The sequence below is a fragment of the Monodon monoceros genome, unplaced genomic scaffold (assembly GCF_005190385.1).
Source record: "Monodon monoceros isolate NGI ecotype Baffin Bay Population unplaced genomic scaffold, NGI_Narwhal_1 Super_Scaffold_21, whole genome shotgun sequence".
In the NCBI taxonomy this organism is placed as follows: domain Eukaryota; kingdom Metazoa; phylum Chordata; class Mammalia; order Artiodactyla; family Monodontidae; genus Monodon; species Monodon monoceros.
In genome coordinates, this window is record NW_021703778.1 from 56,497,738 (window position 1) to 56,517,356 (window position 19,619).

At 35.3% G+C, this 19,619-nt stretch overlaps 1 protein-coding gene across 7 annotated transcripts in view; it reads right to left on the minus strand.

Moving 5' to 3' along the window:
* The window catches only part of FAM214A (family with sequence similarity 214 member A), an 87,192-nt gene that overhangs the window by 11,222 nt on the left and 56,351 nt on the right, over positions 1-19,619 (minus strand). For 4 of the 7 annotated variants that reach the window (XR_003795747.1, XM_029236438.1, XM_029236437.1 and 1 more), the window contains exons 3-9: positions 13,521-13,705; positions 12,346-12,548; positions 11,940-12,065; positions 9,319-11,167; positions 7,070-7,189; positions 3,786-3,865; positions 2,962-3,070 (exon numbers count right to left, since the gene is read on the minus strand). Coding sequence is in view for 6 of the 7 variants with exons in the window: in XM_029236438.1 (XP_029092271.1) it covers positions 2,962-3,070; positions 3,786-3,865; positions 7,070-7,189; positions 9,319-11,167; positions 11,940-12,065; positions 12,346-12,548; positions 13,521-13,705 (2,672 nt within the window). In the remaining variant the exon portion in view is untranslated. The remainder of the gene's footprint in view (positions 1-2,961; positions 3,071-3,785; positions 3,866-7,069; positions 7,190-9,318; positions 11,168-11,939; positions 12,066-12,345; positions 12,549-13,520; positions 13,706-19,619) is intronic. The other 3 variants (XM_029236439.1, XM_029236441.1, XM_029236440.1) reach the window with 3 other exon arrangements.

Genomic DNA, 19,619 nt, shown 5'->3' on the forward strand with positions numbered 1-19,619 from the left:
ATCCATCTCTCCCAAGCTCACTTGCTGAGGAAACCACTTTTAACAATTTAGTGTTTATATTTCCAGGTATGAGAAACATGTTAAACCTTTCACAAGCTCTCTTTCCTATACATATATCAACACATATATGCATACATCAAGAAATGTGAGTAACGTTTCTTTGATTCAGGAATTCTTTGAAAAGAAACACTCCAAGCCCTCATGAGTCTAAATTTGAAAGTGGCATCAGCAATTCTCAAGTCCCGTGTCAAAAAGACCAGACCAAGAGACCTACGTTACAAGGAGCCTTCTGTATCTCCCTCCTGCCCTGCAATCAATCCAATCCATATCCTGCTGATGGGACCTCTCAAGTCTCACAGCCTCAGCTCCCTCAACACCAGTAACCTAGCTCAGACCCTCATAACCTCTCCTCTGAACAAATGCAATACCCTCTAATTAGTTGTTCCATCTTTAGTGTATCATCTGTATTACTGCCAGAGTTTTTAAAAAAAAAAAAAAAAAAAAAAGTCTTACATTACCCACCAGGTTAAAAACTTTGTGTTTCTTGATGTCCACAGGATGAAGTCAAATATTCACAGCATGGTATGTAAGGTCCACCCTACATCTCTTACCACAGCTCTCCTCACTTGCACGCAGTCTTACACTCCAGTTCTGGATGATGCTTTTCAATATCACCATGCTCTTTTACTACTTTTACCCATATGCCTTTGCACATGTAGCTCCCTTTGTCTAGAATCTCTTGACACTTCTCACACAATTTACTTGGCAAATTCCTACTCATCTTTTGTAACTAAGCTCAAATGACAGCTCCTTAGTGAAACCTTCCCAGTCCCTTAGCAGAGAGAACAAATATATGGAGACTGAGAAAATTTCTATTACAGTGCTAATTACTTCGGTTTATAGATTATTTATATGTCCAACTTCTCCAGCAGCCTGTAAACTTCTCTAAGGCAGGAAGTTTATTATTTAGCTTTATATTCCTAGCATACAACATGACACATAGTAGGTACTCAATAAATGTTTCTTAAATAAGAAAAATGTTCTAAGGATGTATGAAAATTTCAGAAAAAGAGCACAAAAATGCTAATGGATAAGGCCAATGATCCAATGTAGTCTATGACTTTATTCAGGTTTTTGTGACTTTAAACGAATATATTGTACTAGCATGCATGTTAGGCCCTACTGAGTGCAAGAAAAGGAAATAAAAGGCATATAAATTACAAAGTAAGAAATAAAACTGTCCCTATTTGTAGATGATGTGGGAATCTACATACAAAAATCCACCCCCTCCAAATCAATAAAATTAATAAGCAAGTTGAGCAAGGTCGTAGGTGATTATATATGTTTATACATGCATATGTATACATACACACATACATATATATATATATATATATATATATATATATATATATATACACACACACACCCATACATATAAAATCACTTATATATATATGTGTATTTTTAGCCCCAACTCTCAGCATGCAGGATCTTAGTTCCCCAACCAGGGATCCAACCCATGCCCTCTACAGTGGAAGCATGGAGTCCTAACCACTGGGCTGCCACGGAATTCCCTAAAATCACTGTTGGGAATGTAAATTGGTACAACCGCTATGGAGAACAGTATGGAAGTTCCTTAAAAAACAAAAAATAGAAGTACCATATGCCCCAGCAATCCTACTCCTAGGCATACACCCAGAGGAAACCGTAATTCAAAAAGATAAGTGCACCCCAATGTTCATTGCAGCACCATTTACAATAGCCAGGACATGGAAGCAACCTAAATGTCCATTGACAGGGGAATGGATAAAAAAGATGTGGTACATATGTACAATGGAATATTACTCAGCCATTAAAAAGAATGAAATAATGCCATTTGCAGTGACATGGATGGACCTAGAGATTGTCACACTGAGTGAAGTAAGTCAGACAGAGAATGATAAATATCATGTGATATCGCTTATGTGTGGATTCTAAAAAAAGGGTACAAATAAACTTATCTACAAAACAGAAGTAGAGTTACAGATGTAGAAAACAAACTTATGGTTACTGGGGGGTAAAGGGGGGGAGGGATAAATTGCGAAACTGGGATTGACATATACACACTACTATATATAAAAGAGAGAAAACAGATAACTAATTAGGACGTACTGTGTAACAGAGGGAATTCTACTCAATACTCTGTAATGGCCTATATGGGAAAAGAATCTAAAAAAGAGTGCATATATGTATATATATAACTGATTCACTTTGCTGTACACCTGAAACTAACACAACATTGTAAATCAACTATACTCCAATAAAAATTTTTTTTAAATGTCATTTACAGGTTCATGTTTAAGATTGTTTTCTAATTGAAGACAACTAAACCCTTGATATACTTGATCCCAAGTAGAAGAGTCATTAAATAAAGCAGCACATGTATCAGAGACCTTTAACCATTTGATTTTTTAAAAATAATCTTATTTTATAATAAATTTAGATTTACAGAGAAGTTGCAAATATAGTACAAAGAACTATTTGATTTCGAAAATCAGCCTCCTTGATCATGAATCAGCTGCTATCAGCCCACCATCATCCTTCCTGGGTCCCAGAGCCAGTTTTACCAGGTAAGAAGGTGTGGTCAAGTCTATTTTCCAGCCCGAGTAACGGATACCTCCATCCAACCTGATTTCACCTAAGTCCTGCATCTCCTCCACCAGCTACCCAATTCTAAAATGTCACTGCCAACAATTCTCCCAACTTTACTTCTCATGTAAAGGAAAGGAAAAAGGGAAATCAAAAAAGGAAAAAGGGATAAGGAAAAAAGAAAAAGGGAAAGGAAAGGAAAGGAGGTGATTTCAAGGCTTTAGAAAAATGTAATCCATTTATTTCCTTTTTAAGAACAAATGACATAAATGACACCATGGGTCTAGGTTAGGAAACTTCAACTCTTAAAATAGTTTCAAAAAACATTACCTCAAAATTTCCTAAGAGACTAAGACTTGTTATAGGTGGAGCACTAGAACTCAGAAATGGTTTTTCATGAATATCTGGATCATCTTCAATGTTTAAACATGGTCGAGGACTATTTAAAAAAAGAACAAATCAGCAAATGGACATATTAACAACAGTATTTTCTAATTCACTTTTGTACAAATTAAACTAGGAGGATCTGATCAATTTTACTTAAACTACCATAATAAAAAATTAATGTAACCAAATTTTAAGATATGAAATATCTCATTTTAAATTCCTGATTAGATTTTATAATCTTTGTTATAATATTTGATAAAGAATATAAATAACATCCTAGGTTTCAAGGTGGAATTTATAACATATCACATAGCAGCATCTACTGGAAATATATAATATTGTAATGCAGTCTTCTATATCAATCTTCATTTTAAGTTAAAAATTAGAATACAAAGGCAAACTTATGTGACTAAGGAATATAATGAGAGTATTATTTGTCAACATGGAACAAATTGCCAAGGCTTTTTTGCAAAGGAGTATAAGACAAAGGAGGAGGTGAATGACCAGAAACAGACAAACCCACTTAAATGTTAAAACCAATGTGTTTGTTTATCATAATGACCACTGTATAGTTAGTTACTCATCATCTTAATTTCTCCCTCACTCATCCTTAATAACTGTATGTGTGAAATCATCTTGAAAATGATAAACTGAAAAATGGGATTCCTGTTCAAATTTTGATTTTCAGAGTCAACATTATTTACTGTGAAAGGCTAGAATTTTGTGCAAGATTATTTCATATCACTAATGAATTTTAAGATAAATACCTTCTAGATGATAAGCTTTTCAGATGCAGTAATGAAGAATCCAGATTAAAGCAACCTGATTGTGCCTTTCTTTGAGGAACCTAAGGTTAAAATAATCACTTGTTAGGTTTCAAAAGAATTTCAGACTATAAGTTTTTTCTTGAATTGATAGAACAATTTTCAAATGAAAGCTAAGCATATCTTAAAAAATAATAAAACTTCTCTCCTAATAGCTTATTAAAATCATGCTCTTTATTACATATTGTCCCTATGTCCTCATTTTATTAACTAGTTTGGAAAAAAAAGATGATTAATAAAAGCACTTTTACTAGGTTTTGATTTTTTTCTTTTTTTGGCTAACTGCACTTCGGGATCTTAGTTCCCCAACCAGGGATTGAACCCTGGCCACAGCAGTGAAAGCGCTGAGTCTAAATCACTGGACCGCCATGGAATTCCCTCGGTTTTGATTTTTTAAGAACCAGAACCAGTTTTTTCTAAAACCAAATCTTACATGTAATCCCAATATATAATATAATAAGACTTTTACTTTTTACTTTATATACTTCTGTATTGAGGGGGTAGGAATAAATGATTAATAGCTTTACAATAAAAGGGGGAAAAAAAGAATTAAATGGCGATGGGAGTCTGGGGTCCTGCCAACTCTACTGTTCTTTTAACCATCCCTACCCGACTGCACATTTCCAAGAACCCTGGCTGGGGCTTCACAGAGAACAGGTTTGAAAAATACTACTGTGGATTTTTAACCACTATTGTATACCAAATTACATTTAAGACAAACCACCAACTAGCTAAAAATAATCTAAAAATGAAAGACCCAAGTGTAAATTAAAGGTAAAATCACATACAACATACAAGTTAGACGGATTTGTCTTTAGAATTAATGTTAAATATGTATAAAGTATCTGAGTGATTGGTCTAATTTGTGACTAAGAAACAGATGATACTGAAAGTCTAAACAACCTCAATATTTTTAAGAGTTGTACAAGCGCACCATTCTATATTTTGGAGTTAGAACTTAATGTGAAATCTTCAATCCAAATTCTCATGTCTTCAATTCAGGAAAGTTTTCTACTTTCATTTCTTCCAGTACTGCATTTTCCTCATTCCATCTAGCCTTCCTTTTGGAATTTCTACTAGGCTTATACTGAACATCTCATTTTATCCTCCAGGGCTCTTTCATATTTTACCATCTCTCTTCCCTTCTGCACTTTATTCTAGGTGCTTTCTTAATACGTGTCTATCCGTTGACTAAATCTCTATTCAGCTGATTCCAGTCCACCATTTAATCCATGTGTATGTGTATGCACACGTGTGTGTACACTTCAATTATATTTTTCATATTTTTAATTTCTATTTTTCCAATCCCACATGTTCTCTTATCTCAGTTCCCTGTCTTTATCTTCATTTATCTCTTGGAACATACATTCACTCATTCATTCATTTATTTATGTTAACATCTTTATTGGAGTAATTGCTTTACAATGCTGTGTTAGTTTCTGCTGTATAACAAAGTGAATCAGCTATACATAAACATATAACCCCATATCTCCTCCCTCTTGCATCTCCCTCCCTCCCACCCTCCCTATCCCACCCCTCTAGGTGGACACAAAGCACCAAGATCATCTCCCTGTCTTGTCTTGAAACATTTTAAAAAGAATTATTTCTGATTCTCTTTCAAGTTGCTCTGATAACAGGATTCCTAAATATGAATTTTCCCACTTCTTCTTCTTGCTGGTTCTTTTAAGGTGCTTTATAATTTTAATCCCCCTGAGATCATCCTCAGAAAGAGTTATCTTCCATGAAAATAAATCCTTGGTGCCATGGGTAATAGATGTGGGATAGTTTCATGTTTTCTCATAGACAGCACAAATTCAGAACCCCCTAACCATGGGTGACTTAGGCTTAGGTCCAAATTCTTTTGGGGGCTTCTTTTCCCATCTACTCTATCCCTCCTATTGCACCCCTTAAGTAAATAGGTGATTTCTTTTCTCTTCTCCCATTTCTAGAATGGCAGTCCTCACCTGTTTCTGGCTTTATGGAGTTTGGTTTTAGGTCCCAGCTATGACCAGTGTAGACCTGACTCCTGATCCAGCAGGAGCATTAAACGCTAGCACTATATTAGATTTAGATATCCTAGAAGGTCATAATTTGCCCCAAGTTAGTTTCAGAGATTTATCTTTCTTGCTCTTACACTATATTATGTATTTAAAAGTTGTGTTATATTTTGTCCAGGATTTTTGTGTTTGGGAAGGAGGAAGGATCTTCTCGTATTAACTCAGTCCACCATATTGAACAGAAGTCTGTAGTGCTTTTTACACCAGCATGATGCTATAAGTTTTTTCCTCATCACCTGGGCATTTTGAAAGCACCTCATACGTAGGTCAAACATTTGGGGTTATTTTAAATTGTTTAGAATTCAACTTCCCTAAAATAAACACCTAAGGTCCAAGTTACAAATTTAAAACTAAATCTCTTATTCAAGAATTAATTTTTGAAAATATGCCAGATATTGCATGCTTTGAGTTTACTTAAAAAAACTCACATAAAAACAAAAATTATGTCAATAGCAAAAATAAACATGTTTTTAGTTTACTAGGATATTGACTGCTTACCTCTCGTTTAACTGAAATGGCAGCTTTAGCGACTATCAAATGCTTACCAGGAATGATATTAATCATCTTCCCAACACTAAGGTGGACATTATCACCCCTTTTTCAGATGAGGAAACTGAGGCTCAGAGAGACAATATTTCTCACCTAATGTCACACAGCTAGGGTGAAGTCAGCGTGATGCCAAAGCGAGGTTCTTAACCATCACACTCAGATCTATAAATTTATTAGTAAATGTAGAGTGGGGAAACTTATATGTCTCAAAATAAGAAGATTAACTGTACAGGTCGCAAGTCAAAGACAGCCACAAATTTGATTCCCAGATGATTCAGCTGGTGGTGTCAACCAGCCACAGTACTATGATACAAATCTATTTAGAGAAAATCCACTTTACACTAAGTATTTTCTTTACATTAGTGAGAATCAATATGCTGGACAAAAGAATTTCAGAGAAATTTTATAATCCTAATACAATAAATTCATTTTTATTCATTTTTTCTGCCTTTTTCCATATTAACATTTAGCTATTAAATGTATCAAAAAATAAAATGTTTTCCCACTAGAAATTTATTTTGAAGGTATTTAAATTTTTTCAATTAAAATTTGGATAAAGTGATTTGCAAACATTTTACATGTTTTGCAAGTCTAAACATAAAATAAGAGAAAAACACTTACAGGACTGGAAAGAAGAGGCAATCCAGTTCGAGGATGAAAGGCTCTGGTTGAGGTTCCATCCAAGGAATGAAAATTATGTTTCTGCCAGACACTTGAGTGTTTAAGTGGTATAGTTCTCTGCTAGGAAAAGATTTAGATTTTAATGGCAATATTTAAAATTTTTTTGTTTTTAGATTTATTCTTAACATGTACTGAGGTATTACATCCTTGGTGGTAAAGCTAACAACCTATATAACTATCTATACACACACATATACATATATACACTTTAATCAAAAAACAGTGTTTAAGAGTTTTTTCTAAGATGCTGAATAAACTCAAATATTCTAAAAAAAGTATGTCCAAACACAATTGCCTTATCAACATATTTATCAAAACTCAGTCTGGGCTTCCCTGGTGGTGCAGTGGTTAAGAATCCGCCTGCCAATGCAGAGGACAGGGGGTTCAGTCCCTGGCCCGGGAAGATCCCACATGCTGCGGAGCAACTAAGCCCGTGCAGCACAACTACTGAGCCTGCGCTATAGAGCCCATGAGCCACAACTACTGAAGCCCGTGCGCCTAGAGCCCGTGCTCCGCAACAAGAGAAGCCACCGCAATAAGAAGCCCTCGCACCTCAACCAAGAGTAGCTCCCGCTCACCACAGCTAGGGAAAGCTCACGCACAGCAATGAATACCCAATACAGCCAAAAATAAAAACAAATAAATAAATAAGTTTATTTAAAAAAAAAAAACTCAGTCTATCATCTAGTAAGCTAACATTCAATTCTTTTAATCTGTGAAAAAACTCACAGAAAAAATTAGTAAAATATTCTAAAATATAAAACTATGTCAGTAGCAAGAGCCATTCTGAGAAAATATAATTTGGTACAGCATGATACAAAAATTTAAATGTGAATTTTAAAATATACTTAACACAGTCACAGTATCATGTTTTTGAAGTGATATAAGAAATAGACTAATTCTTAAGAATTTAAAATGGCAAGTTTATACCCAGAAATAAAAAATGCATAAAAACACATGAATAAAAATCAGAGAAGAATAATTGGGGTCCTGGCTCTACCATTTACTAGCTTTATGACCTTGGGCAAGTTACTTAACCTCTCTGGGCCTAGAGTTCTCATTTGTAAACTGGAGTTAGTAATAGCACCTAACCTCAGAGCGTAGTGAAAGGATTTAGTAAGCCAGCATGTATAAAACATTCAGAAGAGTGCCTGGGCACCCAGTAAATGCTATATAATTATATTTAAAATGAGTGTATGAAAAAACAAATATTAGTGGCTTGAAAAATACCATGGTCAAAGTAAGTCTCCCTGTTAGGTACCAGAAAGGATCATGAAAAGCTAGTATTCTTAAGGCCAGGGTAGGTTTTTGTGACAATTATAGTTTTAGGAAATTGGAAACTCTCATTTGATTAAACCCATGTGTTAGAAAGAGATCGTCTGTTGAAAAATATTAATTGCAAACATGGCATACTTTTAAGACTCTAATGTCCGGCAAAGCTAATTTGTATGATAAAGAAGATGAATCAAGGTCATTCAGATTTGGATCGAGGCAGTTAAGTAGTTTTCCATATAACTGAGATATAAATTTGTGATACTTCTTGGAGAAATAAAGGAAATTTAAGCCTAATAATAATTTTCTAAAGTTAAAAAGTGATTTGGTGGACAAATAAAATGGAACTAACTTAAATATCTTTGATTTAGGTAGTGCATTAAAAGCTTACAAAATGTTTAAAGATCTATAATTTGATTATCACCACAACTATAAGCAAAAGATATTCATCGTTCTTATTTTAAAATCGAGGAGACTGAGGGTTTTATAAGTTACATGATTTATTCAGCTTCACTCAAGGACCAAATTGTCAGGACTGAAACTTGGGTATTCTGACCAACAGCCCAGTGATTTCACTATAGATATTTCTAGGCATAACACAATGGGCACACTGCTTGTAGGCCAGAGCTGCTATCAAACAATACCTTAAGCTAATGATACAAGTTTCATTTCTGACTCTTATTTACTCTCCAGCAACTGTTCACAGTATTAAAATAAACAAAAAAAGGCAAGAGGAAGAATTTACCTAGCATTTGCTCTGAAGTGGGTGGGTTATTTACAAGGATGTTTATTATATCAGACAGTGAGTTTTATAGATAATGGGCATCTATCTTGAGCCTAACTAGATCTCCTGTAAACAAAGTTCAAACCATAACAAATGTTTGAGGATTATATTTGAAATGTTAGATATTACCTACCAATACCTCTTTAGTTTTCAGTCGTTCACACGTAAACAAACATTCTTTTATATTCTTCCTCTGAGAACAGTTTTGAGATATTTCATCAACTGGATCTTCTTTCTTATCCTGTTCATTGTTTAATTGGTTTGGCTTTTTGCATTTGAAACCTTCACTATCTTTATTGAGATAATTTTCTATACTATTAAGTTGAGTATTTTGTTCGCATGACTTAGGCTTTTTGGAGTCTTTATCTGAGCACTCATTTGCATGTTTCTTCAAATATCCAGACATTTCCAACACAGTAACATTTATTTTCGAGTCACTTTTTTTTGAATGATCAAACTGGTGATTGTTAAAAGATTCTGGATTATAATTTTCATTTATTATTATTTTGTCCTTATACTTATTTGTGCAAATCTGTTTGTCAATACTGTTACATTTTGAATACTGTTTATTGATTTCATTGTCAATTTCTTGTTCCTTAAATTGACACTCAGAAAGTGTGTTTTCCAATCTGATTGTGAAATCTAAGTTATCTTCTTTGCAATGAGACATATTTGAAGGATTCATTAAACCAGTGGCTTTGTTCTGTGTCTCTTGAAATGTACTTTGGATTTCACTAGGATTGTTCTGATGCAGATTTCTTCTTGTTTGAGGTTTCAAAGAAGGCTTGACATTACTATTGCATTTAAAATAACTAAAATGTTTATTAGGTGTTAAGTGTTTCCCTTCACTGATGTTATCTAACAAGGAAAATTTTGTATCAGAAATGGAAACAGAGGTGTCATCCTTGTTTTTCTTCAACAAATTTCTGTCTTCATAGGAACTCCTAAACACTTTAGAAGGAACTGAACTGGAGTCCTGCATGTTGAATGATTGCCGGGGCATGTGAGGTGCTGTTGGATCAATGTGTTCCAAGTGCTGAGCAATCCTTGCAATGACATCTTGCCGCTCCTGGAGTAAAGAGCTTATCAAAGGATTAATCTCACCAACAGACTGATCAGAATGAAGACCATTAGTAATGCAAGTGTCACTTCGAGGAGTTTCTGGTTTTACTCGAATTTTCCCTTCATTGATGTCTTCTGAGGAGGTGAGCTCTGGATTACCAAAAGAAATGGAGAACGTTTCTTTACATTTTCTCACATTTTCATTTTCTTGTGAAACCCGGAAAAGCTTTGAATTAAGTGAACTAGATTCTTGTGTATTAAGTGGATGTCCAGAAACATGTGAAGTGCTTGGATCACAATGAATCAAATGCTGAGCTATTCTTGCAATAACTTCTTGTCGCTCCTGAATTAAAGAGCCTATTAAAGGATTAGTCTCACCAACTGACTGCCAGGAACTCTGGCGGCTAGATTCACTAGAATCAATCACTGAAAATGATTTTAAAGTTCTCACTGATGTTTCATGTGACTTTTTATCTCCTATACCACTGAAGCCCAGAATATTGCCTTGAGATGTTCCATAGTCAGATTTACCACTAGTGCCCGGATATAGTTTGACATTTTTGACAGCTGCAGTATATTCTGGAGTTGTGCCATTTTTTGCATGTAATATTATGCTTTCGGGTGCCATGGTCCAAGTTTGTTTGCTACACAGACGCTGTGAACTGTTTGTACTACATTGCTCTGCTTCAGTAGAATTTCGGTGCTGATGGGTTTTAAGTTCATGGTCTTGAACTCTTTTCTCATAAAGGCCAATATTAGTGTGAATACTACAGGTCAAAACTGGATAATTAGACTGTCTGGGCAAGGACTGAACACTGACTTTCAAGGCCACATTGTGAGACACATTGGGAACAGGAAACACATGTTCAATTGGAGTTTGTGAAAAATTCCACTGTAGGTCTACATCAGCAGCACTGATTCTAGAATCACACAGAAAAAAATGGAATCAATGGATTATAAAACAAATCATTATTATGTTATTTAAAAAATGTTAAACAGTCATATACTTACCTTTGTTTGCATTAATTACTATTGAGATTTTATTTTAACCTACTTTACCATGCATGTCATTCTAACAAAACCAACATAAATAGATTATACCTGGAATGGAGACCATCTTTTTAAGAACACTATTCTATTAAAGCATTAAAGCTCAAAAATACTATAATTTAAAATTAGTTGTCAAAACAGAAAAAGGACTTTTCATTTACTACTAAATAAATGGATTCAGCTAATTCTGTTGCGCATGGTGATTAAGAGATACTCTCTATCTCACGGCCACCTGCCTAAAGAGACAGTTAAGACAGTTGTTCAGCAGCCTGTGTGTTTACAGTTTTCAGGATCTTAAAATTAAGTCTACCATTATGGAAATTCAGCAACCCAGAAAGTTTTTCCACTTTATTTATAATGGTGGTACATTCTCATTGTTAGTTCTGTGAAGTAAGCTGAAAAGTTCTCTGAAAACTATTCTACGCCAGATTTAACCCAAGAAGCAAAATGCATATTGAGTCATATCTAAATTTCTCTAACTTGTTTTGAAAAACAAGTAAATTTTTTACTTTTTAATTTCAGTAAATTTTGTCCCCTTATATTTAGAAATGAAGGATATAAACTGCCTAAAAGGTAAAATGTCATTCAGTAGCTAACCACTGTAGCTGAATACACATTGTCCTTTTTCTGCCCTAGACATACCTGTAAATAATATTTCGTGGAATAGCACCATGAGAAACACTCAGCCAAGCACTTAATTGAGAAAAAAACACAAATGAGCGGACAGCCAATAGGAGAGTCTTCTCTTCAATAAATCGATCGCCACTCCTAAGGGAAGTAAAAAAGCATCATCTAAATGTCAACAAGTACAAAATGACTAAATTTTAGAAAGATAAAAGTTGAAATAAACATATCACTCAGGACATGTGCTTTCAAGAGTATAGGAGTGCATTTACCAGTGTCACTTGAAGTCACATAAGTACTAAATATGTAAATTTTACTACATAAATAGAGGAACTCAAAGATATGATATATTATTAAAATAATTTATAGAAAGTAATGGAAAACCTGATTTACAAAGGACAACTTCAAACTCAGTTCAACTTACTGTCGAGGAACTGGCTCCAATATCCATCTTTCTAATAATAACGCATCTTGCTTAATTGCAGGATCATTTAGATCAATCCCTTCTGTGGTGGGCCCATCGTCACTGTAGCAGCAATCTGGTAGTAGCATCACTTCCACCATGATTGGAAGGTTATTCTTCCACAATAATGCGACCTCAGACCTAGTTCGTCGGGCTTGGCGACACTTGGAGAAGATGGAGATAAGCAAAATGGCTCAAGAGCCCACCCAATTTTATATTTAAATTTGAAAAATATAATTGTAAAGCAGACATCTATATGAAAATGAGTTGCCTATTGCAGGGCTCAGCTCAGGCTTGTCTGCCTATTTAGGTTTCCTCATTAAACAATGCATCAGCACTAGGAGCTCTAGAGTGTGGGGATTAGTAGCAAACAACAATTATGATGCAAATTTTCTCCGGGGAGGATATCTTTGCTCTATTTTGTGGAAAAAGAACTGCCATGCCCAATGTCTGACAGGCCTCAAGATGGCCCAGCCTCGCCTCATTTGTTAATTACATCATCATTAATTAGAGGAAAGATTCATTCTAAGATCAAAATATTAAAAACTCATTTTCATTAAACACTTAAAGTAGACAACATTTTTAGAAGTTTAAAATTTTGGACTACAGTTAAGAGACTAACTGGGAGAAAAATCCTTACAGCAAATTATACGCTACATATCAAAATAAATATTTTTAACAGTATTCTACAAAAACATTAATGATAGCAAAAAGTATCCTCCCATTAAAAAGGGGAGGGATGTAAGAGGGAAAGTGATTAATGTGGGGAAAATAATTATGAACATCAATCTATTAAATAAACAAGAACACAAAGTTGATGAACCGGGGCTGAGACTAAAACTAAAGAAAAGCTAATTCATAGTAACAAAGATAATCTTAAATCTGGTGTGTGTGGAGGCAGGTATGAAACTGGCTGCCCACCTGCCTGCTGATGGAAAAGCTACCTACTGTGGCCTTTGAGAGCCTTGTTTACAGCCAAAATTATTAGCTGCAGTTCAGGATTAGTACCTTTTCTTTATGTTGTGACCAATTTTATACTTAAATGTGAACATTATAATTGTGATTTAACAAAGTCAATGACAGAATTTAAACAGGTTTATATAAAAGATAAAAAGCATTCAAAACACAATTCTCACCTGGGCCAGCTTATCACTACATTCATGTTTGCTAGTTACTGGGTAACAGGACTGTGCTGGAGGGCAATGGAAACTTTCCGTCCGACCTTTAACAGAACATTCAGGTGTTCGTCCTTCTGTTATTAACAAGGCCAGAGAGACCAAGAACTCCTCTGCATCATATTCAAAATATTCATCCAGACTATCTGGTATCAAAAGAAAGAAAGAAAGAAAGATGGGTCCTTGCTTTAAGGTATTCTTGACAAGAACTCTTTTTTTTTAACATCTGTATTGGAGTATAACTGCTTTACAAGAACTCATTTTTTTATGTCTAAAATAACTAATGCCACAGCCCAAATTCAAGTATATTCACTAACAAAGAGTGAAAAGAGAATAAAAGTGAGGCAATTAAAATACAATAAACTCTTGGTACTTCCCTGGTGGCGCAGTGGTTAAGAATCCGCCTGCCAGTGCAGGGGACACGGGTTCGAGCCTTGGTGCGGGAAGATCCCACATGCCACGGAGCAACGAAGCCCGTGCGCCACAACTACTGAGCCTGTGCTCTAGAGCCCATGTGCCACAACTACTGAGACCGTGAGCCACAACTACTGAAGCCCACGCTCCTAGAGCCCGTGCTCTGCAATAAGAGAAGCCACTGCAATGAGAAGCCCGAGCACCGCAATGAAGAGTAGCCCCCCCTCACCGCAACTAGAGAAAGCCCGTACGCAGAAACGAAGACCCAACGCAGCCAAAATAAATAAATAAACAAACTTATTAAAAAAACCCAATAAACTCTTAATTCACAAGGTACAGAAGTCAGATGATGATGGATAATTCAAAATTTCATTTAAGACAAAGCCGGTTAAAATTATGGCATAAAATTGTTTTTATGTAAACTTCAATTAAAATGTTTAAGATTTAGGAATACATTTATAATCTTTTAGATAATGATATTTTTGGACATCAAATACAATAGTTTTCACACACAAAACTTCGCCAATAGCCAAAAGGTCAAAATGTCTTATTAGGTCATATAAATATTTTCAGCTAAGACGTTTTATTACTGTTATTAAATATTAGAAAAAGAGGCAGATACAAATGTATGTTTCTCCTTTTCTCTCCCTCTCCCTTCCTTAACTAGTTCCTTGCTCTTACAGCCCTAATTCTGTGATGTGGACACTCACAGCCACAGGGTCCTTCTCTTTCCTTGCTATGCAGTGGTAGTAGTTTCAGAGGAAGAAATTTTATAATTATCCAACAGGAGATGCAGGCCTGTATTTCAATATATGAAGTGTGATATTTTTTGGCTACTAGGCAGTTCCAAACAATCTAACCTGCAGATGTTTCACTTAGATATATTAAATTAAAATTTTTTCACAAGTCCTCCAATTTTAAAAGCACGGTTAGTCTTTAAAACTGCTAACCTGCTATGCAGGTTGGACATGCATGCATGTGTACATGCACACACGAAATTCAATTTATAGTGCAAACTTGAAAAGGTTGCTTTCTCTTATCTCTGCCAGCTAAGCAACACATATTTTAAGTGCCTAGCACACTGTAGTAGGTGACAAGGGGACACAAAGTTGTACTGCACAGAGCTAATAGTTTCAAAGGATTTGATTCAGGGACGATTTTTTAAAACAATAGAACACTGAAGCATATAATAAATTCCAAAGAAGTTCAGATAACAGTGGTAAAATTTTGCCGAAGAGGTAGATGTTAAGCTGAACCATGAGAGAGAAAGTGCAACTTGAGTGGAGCATTTGTACAAAAACAGTGTAGAAAAGGCAGGACTGGAGCCTGATTGTGAATAGCCTTGAAGAGTATGACGACGAGTGCCTATTTCTAGCCTCAGGAAGGCCTTATCAGGAAAAGAAGGAGTCTTGAGAGCCAACTTGATTGAGCTGGTATTTTAAGACCATTCAGTCCCTAAAATGACCATTTGCAATATATAAAATAACAGCCAGCACTTAGTAATGTTGTTAGGCATTGCCAGTTCTCACTACTTTCTATACATTAACTCATTTACTCCTCAAAGCAGCTCTAGAAGGGACTATTACCACCATTTTTATAGATAACCGAAGCATAGAGAGGTTGAATAACTTGCCCAAGATCACCCAGCTAGGAAGTTGCAAAGTTGAAATTTGAACCTACACAAGTCTGGTTCTAGAATCTGAGTCGCTAACTACCCCACGCATGCTTCCTTTCACTGTGGCTACAAATTTTGCCTTTATATACTTTAACAGATGTTTGTAAAAATATAAATAATATATATTCAACATATATTTTAACAATATATTTTGGAATATTGTGGTACAGGGTTTGTTTCCAGGAAAAGGACCATAACTTATAATAATGTGCCAAACTGGGGGAAAAAAAGAGGTCTCAACTTTCAACTTTCCTCCAGGAACCAATTAGGTCATAAGCCAAGGGTCTCCTGTGGTCTCCTGGGACTCACTGAGTTAAACCATGGTGTCCTTCAGAGGGAAGCAAAAGACATTAAAAGAAATCCATTCAGACCTTTCTCTGATGGTTCTGTGGGTTTTCAAGGCTAGCTCAGGCTTGCCATGGGCTGGCTACATGGGATGATTTTAGCTCCCGGGAGATTTCTCTGGGCTCATCCTTTTCCCTCTCTCAGACTGTGGGGTAATCCTGCAGAGCTAAGAACTGTGGCAGAGCAGTGGCTCTTACGCTATGGAAAGCTGAATGATGTCAAGATGTCAGTTACTCCATGTGAGTACCAAGGATGGTTCACAGCCTAAGTAATGTCTCATATATATTTGGCAGTATTTTTTTTAATTATAATTTATCTCCAAAACCCTAGCAGGATATCCATTGACAGATGAATGGATAAAGAAGACGTGGTACATATATAATACAATGGAATATTACTGAGCCATTAAAAAGAAAGAAATAATGCCACCTGCAGCAACACGGATGGACCTGGAGATATCATACTAAGTGAAGTTAAGTCAGAGAGAGAAAGACAAATATCATATGATATCACTTATATGCGGAATCTAAGAAAAAAATGATACAAATGAACTTACTTACAAAACAGAAACAGACTTACAGACTTAGAGAATGAATTTATGGTTACCTGGGGGAAGGGTGGGAAGGGGGAATGAATTTATGGTTACTGGGGGGAAGGGTGGGGAGGGGGATAGATTGGGAGTTTGGAATTGACATGTACACACTGTTATATTTAAAATAGATAATTAACAAGGAGCTACTGTAAAAAAATAAAAAACAACCCTATCAGGAAATGGCTTACTCATATACTAGAAATTACCAAGTTTAAAGTGATAAAAATTAAACTGTTATACACTGTAAAGCAACTATACTCCAATAAAAATTTTAAAGAACTGTTACGTGATGACAACCTTTAGGAACTTGTCAGGAAAAATTTATGAGTGTCTGAATTTTAATAAATAAGAATACTAAATCACAGTAGTCATTAGAAAAGTTGCATTATTAAAATTTTGATAATTTCAATCTCTAAAACCTCTGCCATAGCGCAGTATTTACTGTAGTAAAGAATATGACTAAGGAACTGGGAAATTTTATGTCATACTAAAGAAAATTTATTAGATCCAACAATACTTTGAGGACATAGCTTACTCAAGAAATAAGGTATAATTTTTGGGTCTCTGAAAACAATTTACTCTTTACAAAAACAAAAAGTGTTGCAAATCTAGACAAATACGTGCTAAGGCTTACCTACTAGCTATACATTTTAAAAGAGATAAATTATTTGATGTAAAACATAACTTCGAAAAGAACAGAAAGGATGTTATAAATTCTCACAGGCTATCAGTGACAAATCATTACAGAGTGGGAATTAATCAATCAAAACATAGTCCCTCTGCCCCCAAAACCTCAATGAGGATAGTGCTTACAACACAGTCTGACTAGAAGCCATGACCAGACTAGCTCCTTTTTTGTGGCACACTCTTCTGGCTCCGGAGTTCAGCCATCTTAAAGTTCTTCATCTGTTCTCTCCAACAAAAGAGGTTAATAATTTGGCCACTGGGAAAACCTTAAATAATCAGAATGACCCATAGGTGAAACAGACTAACTTGGGAAGTAAATTCTTCATCACCAAGGCACAAACAGACTGATAAACAATTGCCAGGGGTGTGGTTGAAGGGATTTAGCTGTCAAGTGGAAACTGAATTAGACTTGCAGTGGTTCTTTCAACCTTGAGAGTCTATGAATCTCTGTTCTTCAGAAGTACTTCATAAAAAACCTAGGGGAGAGACCAGAACCACCACTTCCTTCTTGGGAGGTCCTAACCAGGAGCCCCTCTCAATCAGAACTCATCATAAACACTTAATGGTGGTGTCTCTGGATCCTTGATTTAAAACAAAAACCTAGGATACTTCAAAGCTCTGTCTCAAGGAAACAGAAGAAGGTCCTTCCTACCATTGGGCTGCTGTATATACTGTTCAATTTACTTCTAAAGCCTGCCAAGGTAGTAGATTGCACCCCCCTCATATATGGAATAAAATGGCAAGAGAAGCATGAGAACACCTGGGGGATTGCCAAAAAGAAAGTTTCTCTAAAAATAATGTCCTTTCAAACTTATGATGGACAATCTAATAATACGAATAAAAACTATTCTATGAATTTATTCCAATGAAATAATAGACCAAGTACACAGAGATGAATGTTGAAGGATATTTATTAAAATGTTTATACCAGTCAAAAATAATTGTAATCAATCTAAATGTCCAACAAAAAGGGACTGGTTAAATATACTGTGGTACAGTTTTATCTAAAATAATGATATAGATCTACTTTTGACAAGGAAAGATTATCTACATCATAAGTGAAACACAACTCTCAAAAAGAATGTTATGATCATGTGTTTGTGGAATTACACATGCATAGAAAGATATACACGCAACAAAATATTATCAGTCCTATAAAGCAAACACACAAACAGATAAACTAAATTTTAAATAAATTACTGTTCTCTGACTGGCATTAATTAGATAAATGATAAAGCCTATTAACTGAAAAATAATATGTAAATAAAAGAATTACATAGTGTCATATATTTTAATTAGAGTTATTGTTTTGTAAAACCCCTGCTAAGGAGATCATAGTCTGGTTACTCAGTAGAGGAATTTGTGAAGACACACGTAAGTAACAGCACACTGGTTCTGGTGTTGAAAAATTAGAACTTAGCAGTTTGAACACTTTTCTGCTTTGCTTTCTTTCTTTTTTTCTCTTTATAAATAATCTTTTAAAAATAATTAGGTAAGAACTAGCATCTCAAACTGATAATATGAGAAACATATGGATGAATCTGAGAAAGGGTGTTAAGAATTAGTAGAAGAGGTTATGCTCAGAGAATTGGACTCTCAGTTGATATTACCAGTATGTAGGTATGAAGATGGTGCTAAGTGCCATGCTATAATTGCAAAAATTGAGAATAATTGTGTAAATGCTTTATACTAACTGTTGAGGGATGGCTTTTCTGAGCAGATAACATTTAATTAAGCCAAGGTCTGAACAAGGAACAAGCAATTCAAAAATCAGAGGAAAGAGCATTCTGAGCAGAGGGTCTAAGGTGACAATAAAGGAGTAATGTCCCAGGAACTAAAAGGTGAGTAAGGCTGGAATGGCAGTAGCAGAGAGGGAAAGTGGTAAGAACTATAGTTTAGAATGGTGGGCAGGGACTACATCACACAGGATTTTGAAGCTAGGGCAAGGAGTTCAGATTTTATCCTAAATGCAATGGGAAGTCACTGGAGGGTTTTAACTAGAGAAGTGACACGATCTGATTTACATTTTTAAATGATCGCTCTGCCTGCTATGTTGATAACAGAATAGGGGAAAAAGAATCAGAGTAGGTATACTAGTTAGGAGGTTGTTGTTTTCCAGGGTTGGGGATATAGTTTTGGGAATCATTGGCATTTGGTTAGTTCTTAGAGTGAAGAGTTACCTAGAAGCATGTAGAGGGCATTCATGACAAAGGCCAGAGGCACTCTAAGAAGTAGAGATCTGTTAGATGATGAACCAGCAAAAGGAGCTGGTATATGTCAAGTATGGTATCATGGAAGCTGCGAGAAAAAAAATGTTTCATGGAGGGCATGGCCAATGGTCTCAAAC